General features: G+C 48.8%; 3 protein-coding genes across 3 annotated transcripts; 2 read left to right on the forward strand and 1 right to left on the reverse strand.

The window, feature by feature from the left end:
• Positions 1–359: 359 nt before the first annotated feature.
• On the reverse strand, positions 360–4,910 carry LOC135815485 (proton myo-inositol cotransporter-like). The gene is made up of 5 exons (XM_065328791.1): positions 3,888–4,910; positions 3,497–3,653; positions 2,683–2,891; positions 2,357–2,468; positions 360–1,763 (listed from the first exon to the last, which is right to left on the reverse strand). The coding sequence occupies exons 1-5, from the start codon at positions 4,330–4,332 to the stop codon at positions 827–829; spliced, it is 1,860 nt and encodes a 619-aa protein (XP_065184863.1). The 5' UTR covers positions 4,333–4,910; the 3' UTR covers positions 360–826.
• Positions 4,911–10,802: 5,892 nt separating this feature from the next.
• Positions 10,803–11,387, forward strand: LOC135813499 (uric acid degradation bifunctional protein PucL-like). The gene has a single exon (XM_065326591.1). The coding sequence runs from the start codon at positions 10,803–10,805 to the stop codon at positions 11,385–11,387; it is 585 nt and encodes a 194-aa protein (XP_065182663.1).
• Positions 11,388–12,827: 1,440 nt separating this feature from the next.
• Positions 12,828–13,406, forward strand: LOC135813500 (uric acid degradation bifunctional protein PucL-like). Its single transcript, XM_065326593.1, has one exon. The coding sequence runs from the start codon at positions 12,828–12,830 to the stop codon at positions 13,404–13,406; it is 579 nt and encodes a 192-aa protein (XP_065182665.1).
• Positions 13,407–13,775: the final 369 nt, after the last annotated feature.

A 13,775-nucleotide genomic window follows, 5' to 3' on the forward strand; every position in this document is an offset into this window, starting at 1 on the left:
GCAGCCGTGGATAAGCGGTACACACATGCAGTTATGCGCTGTAGCTCGCTGGTCGCATCGGATCAACATGTGCACTGCACGCAGCGTTCTGTACGCGCTGAGGGCGCCGGCCCTGGTCAATCGACTGGATTTCCATGTCCGCTACAGTAGGTCGCCCCCTCCAGTAATCTCACGGACGACATGTCTTGAGAATGCTACAGCAGGTGATCTGCTGGAAGAAAACCTACCAAAAACTTTGAAAAAGGTCCAATACAGATCCAAGTACATTGTGCACTGTGCTTCGACAAAGCACAAGTCACGACGACAATTACAAAAAAAAACTACACTACCACCGCCGCCAACACCACCAACAACGTAACGACAATGAATGGCACAATCCACTAGATCTGAAGTATTATTTATCAATAAAAGCAAGTCAAATAAAATAGTTCTAAAATGGATATAGGAATACACTCTGGCGCCGCCGCGGCTGTAAAGCAATTACTTCGAAGTACAAAATTGTCAAAGAAATGCATGCGCCACTACATTAACGTTCTTTCTCAACAAAAAATGATGGCTTAAAACGGATAAAGATTCACCCTGAAGGTTGCGCAGTTGGATTCAATTTAAAGCTCAGCAGACAACGGATACAAGTCCCAAGCAGCAGCATGCAGTTGTCATTCTTACTTGCTCACCGCAAAAGGTTATCACAGAATACATGGCGCCGTCCAGCAGCTTGAACACAAATCAAAAGTCAACCAAACAAAACAAATGGAAGACAGCATGGCACAAATGTTTGAGTAACTATAATATCATATAGACTAGAAGCTTTCCACACCGTCGTCCACTATGCTTGTACAGTCATGAGGGGAGAATGCTCTTCCACTCCATGTTCAACACAACCAGCACCAAACCAGGGCTTGGCAAAGAGTTTCTCTGCTTCTTCTAACGGCCGGTCCTTAGTCTCCGGCAGGATTCGATAGAAGATCACAAAGGAGATCATGGCAATGATCATGTAGATCCAGAACGCTCCGGCGCGACCGAGAACGTGAGTTTCCGAGATCGAGAGGAATGTCATAGAAATGACCAGATTGCACGCCCAGTTGACAAAGGTGGCGGCCGAGTTACCCGTGCTGCGTGCCCACAGCGGGTACAGCTCAGCGTTGATCGTCCACGGCATGGGTCCCATGCCGGGAGCAAACATGGCTATGTACAGGATGAGAGCGAGGACGATCAGCCATGCGTACTGCGTCGGGCAGTAGTCGTACGCCCACTCGGTGGAGTCAACAGTGCTGTTGGCGTGCATAGTGTCGCCAGCAAAGGCCGGCGAGCATGCCACACTCGGGTTGCAGTCCGTGTAATTGCTGTCCCACAGCGAGGAGCGGTTCGTCGCCTTTGTCCCGTTGACGCTCCACACCGGCTGGCACGTCCCGTTCAGAACGCCGTGACTGCCGTGCTTCAAGTAGCAGTAGCCACAGTTGGCATCGTGCACACACCAGTTGCACGTGCTGTGCGTGTTGCAGGTGGATGGAGGCAGGCTGCCGTCTACCAGAGCCACGGGTGACTGCAATCTGGCCATGAGAAATCCCACGCCTAGCACAGCCAGGGACAGGGTCACACCTGCCAGGCTGCCCAGCATCAGTTTGCGGCGGCCAGAGCGCTCCACCAGGTAAACGCCGACGGCGGTGAAGACAAGATTGCCAGCAGCCACGGCCGCTGCAAGCCAGATGGCCTTGGTGTCGTCCTCCACCCCTGCCATCTTGATGATTGATGCACTGTAGTACCTGTCAAGTAACAATACAGTCACCAGCAGTACACCGTGACTCATGGTAGCGTTACATGATACAGTGTGCATGTGTGCAAGTACATGTACGTCGCAGCTCAATACAATGCGATCAAGGAAGTCAATGCCACGCCGGGTGCTGCGCAGACCCTGCGAATATTGGGATATGAACTGGCCCAGGGTGCAAACTAGACTTGCGCAATCGGATTTCATTGAGCAGCGCTGTATGTGAACACGGTGAAAGGCCATCTGCATGTTTTAACCCAGCACTTTACACACCAGCACGCTCGATGAACCAGCACCGTTTTCAGCAGTCAACATGTCCCATTCTTGTATCTTAGACTTACCGCTGAAAATCTGATTTGATAGCCGAGCCCTAATCTACTAGAAGTTCTTTCGCACAGATGGAAATGGTGCCAGATTATGAACAGACCACTGTACTACTCAGTAGTCAGTACCATGATACAACAGCACACCTGGCGACCACTGTAGCTCAGCGAGCCCACTGCACACACACGCTGCTGTAACCGAAGCAGGCGGCCCAGCCAGACTAGCTGCAACAGTCACTCACTCAAGGCAGCAAGTGCAACTTACATCAGTGTATTGATACCGGTTAGCTGCTGGCAGGCCTGTAGCAAACAGCCGACTATGAGAGCTCGCCGCACCGGGCCGGACCGGAACATACGCACAAGTGTGCCAAACGTACCTGCAGCAACAATATCAACACCAGCGACAACAGACGTTGCAAACGCAGTTGATTCGGCACAAGCCAACAAACCACAACACTGTATTCTAACATGTTCGCTTCCATGTCATATAAAGCACATCGGACAAGTTGTCCAGTCTCTCTACTGGTATCAAATGATTGGACGATTCATCACTCGACATAATTATGGTCCTTTTTCCAGTTACGCACCCACCTTGATCTTCAACTACTGATGACAAGCATTCCTCCTGAATCGATTCAAACTCTTCGTCAATGTTGGCATTGCTGCCGCGTATTCTCTGCAGAACGCTCCTGGCCAGGCCAAACTTGCGCCTTTTGACCAGATAGCGAGGGCTCTCCGGCAGGAACAGGAACCCGACAAACTGAACGAGACTGGGAATGCCACCGATACCAAGCATGTATCTGTACAAACACACAACACAAATGGGTGTGCGGATGCAGCATTAGAGTGGGGAGAAAGGCCAGAGAAATGGCGGAGATTAAGGAAGACGAATGAAGCCACAGCCCGACCTAACCTGGACAAAGTAGCTGTGTGACTGTCACTGACTACACACAGTGGGGAACTGTATTCCACACTTGCAAGGCAGCACACGTACAGAGCACACTAGCTACTCGCACTGAATGTGACTGTAGCAACACGAATGAAGGAAACAAAGTGACTAAAACTGAAAAAGAGAAAGAGGGCCAGTTTGAATTTACCACAACTCAACGTTTCATGCTACTGCAATCATCAGCGGACTGATCGTGAGTATATATAGGGACCTATTTCCCACATGGCTTACAGGGGCTCTGCACAGGTCTGCAGGGGCGCAACTGGTCCCCCTTTTAGGGGGTGCACGGCCACATATGTGTAGGATGGCTGGTGCATGTCATTAATGGTCATTATGTGCACTGAACCTTGGTCGAAATATTTAGGGGGTTCACGTGAACCCCCCCCCCCCCCCCCCCCCCCAGTGCCCCATGCGGGCTACGCGCCTCGGACTCTGTGAGTGTGGTGAATGCCTTACCTCCAGCCATGCGGCACGTCAGCCAGCAAACCGTCGACAGCACTCGCAACAAACTGGCCACCTGTAATGAACATGTTGTTGACCGTGATCAAGCTGCCACGCACATGGATCGGGGCTGCTTCGCTGATGTACATTGGCACCGTCATGGAGGCAAAGCCTAAGCACAGACACAGACACAGACACAGACATCACACTGTAATTTTAAATACCAACACAGTGGCTGTAGACATGTGCAGCATTATAGCAGCAGCAGCAGCAACAGCAGCAGCAATAGTAGCAGCAGAAACAGCAAGAGCAAGAGCATCATCAGTATCATCAGCAGCAGCAGCAGACATGCGATCCCAACACAGTCGTGACTCATACAGCTGTGTTTTTAGTCTGTAAGACATACCGATTCCAATGCCGACGATGAGACGACCCATGAGCAGCTCAATCCAATGTGTCGACACAGCCATCAGGCCAGCACCGGCTGTGAAGACGAGTGACGCACCTAGCAGCACCGGCTTACGTCCCAGGTAGTCATTGAGCACGCCACCGGCAGCACTTGACACAGCCGCACCGGCTATGGTGATACTGACAAGCAGCTCCTTCTGCCATGTGGCCAAGTCAAAGTCCTGCGCCAGCTTCAGCATGGCGCCCGACACAACACCAGTGTCATAGCCGAACAGAAAACCGCCGATGGCCGCGAAGAACGTCAGCACATACACAAACGTCGTCATCTCCTGGCGATTGCTTGTCCCCTGCTCGGCCTGCTTGCTGCTGGAGGATAGGGCATCCGGCATCTCCTCATCCGAGTCCAAGCTCGCGGCTGCTGTGGTGTTCGATGGTCGCTCCATGCCTGCTACTGACAGTCGATTGCATGCGCTCTTCAATCCGTGGCCATTGGTGTACCTTGTGGTATGCCAGGTATACTAGCAAGAGTGCATAGGTTGAAGCAGTAACTGTACAGTGGGCTTGCTGCTGTCCAAGATTACAAGCCCAGGCACGATGAGGCTAGCTAGCAATATTATAAGAAGATCTTTCTCCCACGCCGGTAGGACGACTCTGAAGTTCCACGTAGTTCAACTACTCCGCAGACGTTCCGTATGTGTCGATGCGACTCACGAGCTTTCTATTCTCTACGGGTACAGGTACACGCACTGAGGTAGAATTACTAGTATAGTATTAGTAGTACTACAATTTAAGCACATGTACAACTATCTCTTTTATATTTTTTAGAAAACTGGATCGTGTGTGCGAACAAATTGCCCGACGCGATCACCACTGGTGCAGTGTAGCATTCAGATTACTTGGTAGCGCTAAGCACAGGATTATTTCTGAAGATTCAGCCTCCTTTCATGATGAAGATCCACAACTATACAAGTACGACCATACGAAACAGCAACAGAACTATTTTTTTGTGAAGTGTGTTCGAAATGTTGTGTGTTCAAATGTTCAGAAAATTTTATGAATTACTATTATGACATAATCGTGTACGTCATCGGATCAGAGGAGTTTGTCGGCGTTGAATTGTCGCTGTACGAACACTCGTCGAACAGTCTGGACTGCAGTACGAGTACTACAATTGTAGTATACTGGAGCCAGCGGCGTAGTGGAAGCAAAAGTTCAAGCATGGACCACTACTAGTCCCTAGTAGTAGACCTACTAGCTGCTATCGATGCTTGGTCGTAGGCTATGATTCCGAGACCTCCGGTCGGATGAGCATCGCCAACCACATGATCATCAGCACATCGCCCCTACTCCCCTTTGTCTTGTTGTCCAGTGTCACTCCAGTTGTCCTCTTTCCCTGATTATTACTAGGGCTGTGCTTGCTCGTAAAAAAACAAACAAACAAAAAAACCAGATTGAGCGGCTTGCCAACGTAGCAGCTACACATCCTCACACTGCATTAAATTTTGCTGCCTTCGTCTTCGGTTTGCGTCACCATGGTCACCGGTGGACATAATCATTCCTCCAACGCACTACATGTATGCCCACCACTGTTGGTGATCACATGCAGCCTCTACAGGATGCTATTTGCAGCCGTCTACTGCCAGCTCTGACCAAGCATGAAGTGAGCGATTTGGAGATGGAGGCTCTGCCTGCTCGACATGGAGGCTTTACTAATACTTGTCTTTTCGCCAACCCTGTTGCGGACTCTCCACCCAAGCATGCTGTGTCTTTAGAGTGCACCACCCACCTCGCAGCTCAGATTGCTACCGGCGGATCGGGGTTGCTGGAGACCATTCGGCTGGACCAGGCAGCCAATTCGGCAGTACGGATTCGCCACCGCGCTGCCGCAGTACTGGACGCAACAGCTACATGTACCACCATCCAAGACCCACTGCCGCAGCCACAACAGCGAGCAATGACTATGTCCTTGGCACACGAGAAGGGTGGGTCCAGTACCCTGACCACCGTCCCTGCGGCTGAGCACGGTTTCAGCTTTGATGTGAAAGCTGACTTTCACGACCATATCCGGCTCCGGTACTATTGTTGGCCCCTGGACAACCTGTCACTGCTGCCAGTATCCTGTCCCTGTGGCTCAAGGTTTTCAGTCGACCATGCTCAAATTTGTCACTGCTGCCAGTATCCTGTCCCTGTGGCTCAAGGTTTTCAGTCGACCATGCTCAAATTTGCAAGCTGTCGGGGTTCATCCACATGGGACACAATGACCCCACCGACTTCATTGCATGAAGGAGTTCCATCATGATGTGGAGGTGGAGCCACCACTGCAGCCCCTAACTGGTGAAACCTTTTACCATCGGTCAGCCAACACTGATCCTGATGCCCGTGCCGACCTGCGGGTGAAGGGATTCTGGACCGATAGCCGTAACGCAGTCTTCGATACAAGGGTGTTTTATCCCCACGCGTCAAGCTATCGTGCCAAGTCCCTCCCCTCCCTCTACCGAAGGTTTATAGGCGAGAAGAAGCGTGTCTACGGTGAACGTGTCAATGAAGTCGAGCATGGCTCCTTCACACCGTTAGTGTGCTCCTCCTGTGGTGGCAAGGGCCCAGAAGCAGCCATGGTAATCAAGAGGCTGGTGCACGGCTTGGCCACCAAACCCAATACTGCCTATAGCCGGGTTGTAGCTCAGTGGCTGCGGTGCTGCTTGGCATTTTCTCTCGCCAGGTCTGCCATCCGTTGTGTCCGCAGATCACGCTCTGTTCGCCGCCGTCACTTCCACCTACATGTAGGCTAGCGCCTGTCGACCTCGTCCAGGCTGAGGCTCGTCTGGCTCGACATTAGACTGTATTCACAGCCATTTTTATTCTTCCTGTTGTATAATTACTATCCGGCGTGTATTTACCGCCATATTGCCAGGTGCATGTTACCGCCATAAATTAATAATATGAACAAAATACTCAAAATGGTCAGCAGCATGCTAGCAGGAAGTGAACTGACTCCTGACTTTTTCTGGGGGCCTCTCAGTGCCAGTAGGGTCTACGAGTATGACTCGTATACATGGTATACGTACAATGGGACTCGGAGGCTGGGGACCTGTCTGAGCGTCTCTTGCCATGCCGTCTTGTCCACCAAGGTCGGAGACCTGGTAAGTAGTAGGCTACCATGTTCCAGTGCACCAGTGGCAGTACAGTGAGTTAGTACTAGTAGTACTAGTAGTAGATCTACCATGCAACCATTATTCGTATCCACAATCTGGGTACATGGTTGTATTCTGTTGCTACTGGCTGAATGGTGTTGGCCGTGGGGTGGATGTGTTTCGCCTATGCATATTGTTATTGTAGAACCTTCATAACGGCCGGGATTATAAATATAATGGTTTTAGAAGAACAATAATCCATACAAGTAGGTGCGCTTTCTGATGCGCTTCAGTTTTTTTTGTAGCTGCTGCATTTCAACCGTACATGTACATGTACATGACTACAGTCATGATTGTTGTTGGTTGACAGCATAAAACAAAGTGGAGGACACCGTGTTCGGAAACAGTGGCCTTTTCTACAACCATCCCCGGTTGGTAGAGCCCCAGTCCGTTGAGACCATCTGAACCGTATGGGTCTTAGACGCGGTTCTGACCCTCTTTATTCTAGGGGAGTTTTTTTTATAGACTTCTCTTAACGCCAGTCGTGTATTCTGTGATCCCACCTGGATTCTTCTTGATACTAAGTAGTCATACTGATACAAAATAGAAGCTATTTTAACCTGAAATGGGCGCGTCGGGCCATCACCAACCTCGTCTACAGAGAGCACCTTCTCACGACCGTGTCATGGTGGTGACAGTGACTGTTGTCAGCTGACGACTATCAAGAAGACATCCAGGTGGGATCACAGAATACACGGCTGACGTTCGGAGAACTCTATAAAAAACTCCCTGGAACAAAGAGGGTCAGAACCGGGTCTGAGACCCATACGGTTGGGATGGTCTCAACGAACCGGGGCTCTACCAACTGTGTATGGTTGTAGATCGGTCACTGTTTTCGAACACGGTGTCCTCCACCTTTTACTTGTTTCATGCTGTCAAGCAACAACATGTGTGAACTAAAACAAGGTTTATCTAATAATAATATGTATAGTTGTAGATCTACATGATTGTACAATGTCATGTACATGTACATGTACATGTAGCTTTCTGCTTGGCATCAAGTAAATAGTTACCGTATACGAATTACTTCAAGTACATGTATAATATTTATTGTGTCTTGTCACTAAAAAAAGTGACTTGTGCTTGAAACTTGGTCCTGAAGTCACAGTGAAGCTTTGGTCTTCTTGTGCGGTGAGGGTGCAGAATGGGTATCTTGGCTCCTGGCATACATGTACTTCCAGAAGGAACCTAGGAAATAATAATTAGTAGGAGTTGAAGAACCTGACAGGGAACCAGCCCTCGTAGATCTACTGTAGCTGTACTAGTCCGAAGTAGTCGTCATTGAGTCTCTGGGCTTCGCAGACTACATGTACTCGTGTACTGGTGTCGGAAGGCTACCCTCTTGCCAAAGCATTTTGGAAGTTGGACTAGTTTCGGGTCCACAATCCAGTGTGTCGTTACTATATAGCTTTCATGGCTAAGGTTGTTGGTACGTCTGTTGGCCCTGGGTTCCCAGTACCCAGTTGCCGAGGCTGGTTGGTAAAATAACTCCAATTCCACTCCAAGGTACCAGTGCATCTAGTGTCTGCTTTGATCAAAGCAGCGTGCTGTCTATTGGTTACCCCAGCAAGTGTAGGGTGTGCATAGGTATCTGTCTTGGCCGTCCTATTCCGATGTACTCCGTGTGGTGTAGACCAGGTGTGCATTGGGGGGTCGATTCACATGGCTTCGCCAGTTGTGTGGATTAGACAGTTATCTGGCGCTTGTCTTGATCTGTTTCAATCAGAATCAGATCCGCTATCGTTGCTATAGAAAATCTGTGGGTGCACATCCAGTGCATTTGCAGATTTGCATGCTTCTCTTGCGACGGGCGTATACATGGTACATGGTACTGGTGTAGTACCAAGGCAACACTGGTTACACTGCCAACAGTCAGTCCATGACATGGCCATACGGGGGTTAACATGGCTATTATGCAAGTAACATACCGGTAGTACTACTACTACCGGTAGTAAGTAATAGTTAACCCACAAATAATTGTGATACAGATTGTAAACCATCCGAGGAAGAAGAGAAAGCAAATAAAAAAGGTTATTGTACCATGCCAGACGGCTATTATTAAGTCATGTACCAATTGTAGTACATGACGTAGTAGTCACGCACCTACAAAATACTTTGCAGGATAATAATATTTAAATTGCCTAGCATGCCTACAAATCCGCAGAGCATGCCAATGTTAAATAGGCCAACATATGAATACCGAAGGCGGTTACATGGACAGAAGGCGACATTGGTCGAGAAAAGATGTAGTATGTAGTAAGTAATAGTTATGGACTTTTGCTAGTACCATGACTCGAGTACTGTACTGACTAGACTCGCTAGTACTAGTACTGAAGTAGTAGTCGTCGCTACTACCTGTGATGATGTTGCTCCTGTTCCTCCTCCTTCTCGCGCTGATGCTGTCGCCACCGCTGAGTGATAGTGTTTGAGCGAGGTCTACCAAGGGATGAGAGGAGCCAACATTGAGCGAAATCGAAACATTTGGTCATGTCCAGTCTACTAGTACTTCGTTCGTTACAGACAATGACTCTTCATTCAAGTAGTAGTCGTCGCTACTACCTGTGATGATGTTGCTCCTGTTCCTCCTCCTTCTCGCGCTGATGCTGTCGCCACCGCTGAGTGATAGTGTTTGAGCGAGGTCTACCAAGGGATGAGAGGAGCCAACATTGAGCGAAATCGAAACATTTGGTCATGTCCAGTCTACTAGTACTTTGTTCGTTACAGACAATGACTCTTCATTCAAGAGGAGACTGTCTTGTACTTGTAGCTGGGAGGAGAGATGATGTCCAAGCAGGTTAGACACTTCTTGACTTTGGGCAATGATCCCGTTTGACTTTGCGAAGTACACTGTGAAAATAAAAATTTAATATTACATGTATACACTGACTGTGTCGTCTTACCGTCGGCTCGCACCATCGCGTCAGCTGTAAGTGGCCCAGTGACTAGTGACAGTGCAGTTCGCTCTGAGGAGATGGTGATAAGCTGCTGTCTAGAATTAAAGCTAACAATTTACTAACTTTTGGATGTTCCGTGGAACGGGTACCGGGTGGGGAATGATTGAGGCAGGCGCTGGCTCCAAGTGAAATGGAGTACAGAGTGAAACCTGAGTCAGTTAAACTTACAGGTGTTGAGGTAAGTGCTACTGGCAGTACTACTGACTCTACATCTACTACTAGTACATCATGCAGGGGCGTCGGAAGGTAATTAGTGTGGTACGGTCAGCCATCTGAAGTACAATTCACTCGTGTGGGAGGGATGGCTGAGCCGAAATTTTTGGGAAATTAGAGCCCAACTCAGTGCATTTTATTGATTCACAGAGTACTTGGGGCAAATAGTGGTACGGTCAATACCGTAGTGACCGTACCGTGGCCGACGCCCCTGAGTCATGAGTGCAAGTACTTGAACTACTATTGTCTTGTATTGTACTTTGTAGTGGTAGAGGTCTACGCCGCAGAAGTCGCTACTTTTACTTTTTTGCAACTGTGTTTACAGCAGTGTTACAGTCAGTATACAGACAGTACTATACTAAAATAATCTTGTTGAAGATTTACACTGACGTGTAGGTCTACCAGGCCTCAGCTCAGGCATGAGCGGCACTAATCATATCAGCGTGAACTGCGCAAATCCTCACTCCTTGCCATTTCAAAAAGCAGTTCCGTTTTCATTTTGCCAGTTTCACAGCCATCGTGGCAGTGGTGTAGATTGAAGTACAGTGTAGTAAGATGCAAAAGGTCGTGGCCATGCAGGCAAGAAGGCTTGAAGTTGAGCCAGCGTTGTCTTTCAATGTTCCACCTTGTAGCCTGAGCAGCGATGAATTTATGGCCAAGTTCTGCGGTATATACGAGCATGGCGAGTGGGTAGCGGAGAAGGTTCTGTCGAAAGGAATATCTGAAGCGGATACGTCAATCAATCACTTGGCCAGTAGAATGAAGAAAGTCGTTGACGAGGCTGGGTACGACACGCGGCTGGCACTGCTACGATCGCACCCCCAGCTGGTTGGAAAGCTGGCTATTGCAGGCAAACTGACGGCGGAGTCCACTGCAGAGCAGGCTAGTGCCGGCCTGGATAAATGCTCTGCTAAAGAATTCTCTGAGTTCCAACGGCTGAACGCCCTGTACGTGGACAAGTTTGACCATCCGTTTATCGTAGCTGTGCGCGGCCTCTCACGCGCCGATATCCTGGATATGTTCACCTCGCGTATCAACAACGATGCGCACACAGAGTTTTCTAAAGCGTTGCAACAGGTACATAAAATAGCTCGTCTGCGCCTGCACATGCTAGCCAGAACTGAAGTGTCAAAACTATGAAGTTAGTTTGACCTCTACTAGAGGTCAACTCAAGCTCTGAGTACTACTGTTATCATGATGTACAAGTAGTTGTCATGTGGATCTGCTAAAAGTAAGAAAAACAAACATTCTATTATTTATACTTGGAGCCACTTATCGTTGACTAGCCGCACATCAATCACTGCCAAGAGATCATCAGGCAGACAATGATTATGTCCTGATGTTCCCTTTGGATGGCTGCACTCTTCAATGCTCCCTTCTCTGCCCAGCCAACGCATCCCGATCACATGCATGACCATCCAGACCTCTGGTCTGACCTGGCGCACATCAGTTCCTTGTTGCATTGAAAGGAATACCAGCTGAGCTCATACGGACCCGCAGCTAGGGAGTAGGGTGTCCATTGGCCTGCACTGAGGCTAGTAGTTCCGGCTAGGATAACGCTTGCAGCAAAAAGCTTGCAAGAGAAAGCTTGCAAGAGAAAGCTTGAAAGACTTGCCACAGCTCTGAACTGTGTGTGCTGTGTGTGTATGTTGGGTGAGTGGCTGTTCTCGTTGAACAAAGAAGAGAATTGACCCAAGCTAAAGGACTTGCGCCTCTGCTTTAAAGTTTTAAGAGGTGCACCTGAGCTACTGTAAATCAGCTGGGAGGGTGCATTATAATTACTAGGGACACGTTTGGCATTGTTTCGCAGTCATATCAAGTCGTATACATTGTTATATTATGGTTGGAATCCCGGCTATAATAGAGACTGCTGATCTATTCAAGCGATGGACTCTCTCTCTCTCTAACACCACCAGTTACTAAACAATCAGCGCATCAGCTAATTTTAACTTAGCACCTCAGTTCCAAGTTGGAAGGCTGTTGGAGTGCGCATCCAAGATGTGCTAGAGCTGGTAGCCAGTTAGTTGTAGAACGTCAGTACCGTTGGTCAGTGTCGTGCAATGTTATCGCATGAGCTAACTGGTGGGCAGTGGACATTATAGCGTAACTTGTAGTTCCTTGGTCCTTTTTCTTTTCTATAAATCACCAGAGATGTTTAAAATAACTTGGTGATATACCGCGTTAAATCCAGAACAAAGCAATGCTGGCTGTTCATGATGAAATGTCCCCAAGGCTTTTATGATCCATGGATGATGGAACATGCTCACTTGCATTGCAGCCTTTATATTGCTCTTCAAATAAGACTACATGATAACTACTCATACTTGTATTCAGCGGCAAGACTATAAGAGCCAGGTCTCCTTCCCTTGCTCTTCTCTCTTTTCTGCTTTCCGCACTACTGTATATTCTTCCCATTCTGTCCCTCACATGCACATGTGTGAAAGAAGGCTAGGAAGAAGGCTCGGGCCGCTCGGCCGTTTGTGTTGTGACGTTAGTTTTAACCCTTTACCCCGGGGTCATAATTATATTAAATTTTATCGAGCACGGGTGAAAACAAAGCTCAACGCCATCATCGATAACATGCAGTCTATTCTGGTCCCGCAAACAGAAGAGCGTGAGCAAGCGCTGACTTTCAAGGCGCCACCGTGTAGGCTGAGCAGCAATGAGTTTAAGGCCAAGTTTAGCGGTATCTACGAACATGGGACATGGGTAGCGGAGAAGGTTCTGTTGGAAGGAATATCTGAAGCGGATACGTCAATCGATCGCTTAGCTAGCAGAATGAAGAAAGTCGTTAACGAGGCTGGGTATGACACGCGACTGGCCCTACTTCGTTCGCATCCCGAACTGCAGGGAAGGCTGACGTTGGCTGGTAAACTGTCAGCGGATTCGGCATCCGAGCAAGCCAGTGCCGGATTGTATAACTGCTCACCTGAAGAATTCGCCGAGTTCCAACGCCTTAACGCCAGGTACCGGGCCAAGTTTGGCCATCCGTTCCTCCTGGCTGTGCGTGGCTTGACCCGCACTGAAGTCCTGGAGAAGTTTGCCGCGCGAATCGAGAACGATGCGAACACCGAGTTCTCCAACGCCTTCCAACAGATCCACAGAAGAGCTCGTCTGCGTCTGGATAGAATGGGCAAAGCTGAAGTCTCCAAGCTGTGAGTGCGCAGTGTGAACATACACCGCTTCGTATTGGTATTCGGCTACCACCGGACCGGTACCATAGGCATGCTGAACTAGTACATTAGTATGCTGTCATGCAAGCCATTTTTATTTATTTATTTATTTATTTCTGCACCTCGTGGCATGTCAAGACAGCCAATTGAATTGAGGAGAGGGTGAGACCAACCACGGAAGAAGAGAAAAAAAGAAAAGAAATGAAGAGCACGTACACAAAGTGGGAAGGGATTAGCAACTTACAAAGCAATGGGATGCTCAGCGAGCTATGCAGCGGAAGTGGTGACTGTGATTTTGTTTACTGGGAGATACTGAAGTGCTGTCTGACGAGGGTACGGAATTTGGGCATATCTG

The sequence above is a fragment of the Sycon ciliatum genome, chromosome 4, assembly GCF_964019385.1.
Source record: "Sycon ciliatum chromosome 4, ocSycCili1.1, whole genome shotgun sequence".
Lineage (NCBI taxonomy): Eukaryota > Metazoa > Porifera > Calcarea > Leucosolenida > Sycettidae > Sycon > Sycon ciliatum.

What these genes read in the sequence shown, in the direction of transcription:
- LOC135813500 (XM_065326593.1), top strand. Translation starts at nt 12,828, where the DNA reads ATGCAGTCTATTCTGGTCCCGCAAACAGAAGAGCGTGAGCAAGCGCTG.
- LOC135813499 (XM_065326591.1), top strand. Translation starts at nt 10,803, where the DNA reads ATGCAAAAGGTCGTGGCCATGCAGGCAAGAAGGCTTGAAGTTGAGCCA.
- LOC135815485 (XM_065328791.1), bottom strand. Translation starts at nt 4,332, where the DNA reads ATGGAGCGACCATCGAACACCACAGCAGCCGCGAGCTTGGACTCGGAT. An exon ending in GACGTGCCGCATGGCTGGAG is followed by an intron (nt 2,892 to 3,496) that starts GTAAGGCATTCA and finishes GTGTTTGTACAG; the next exon opens with ATACATGCTTGGTATCGGTG. An exon ending in ACCGGTATCAATACACTGAT is followed by an intron (nt 1,764 to 2,356) that starts GTAAGTTGCACT and finishes GTTACTTGACAG; the next exon opens with GTACTACAGTGCATCAATCA.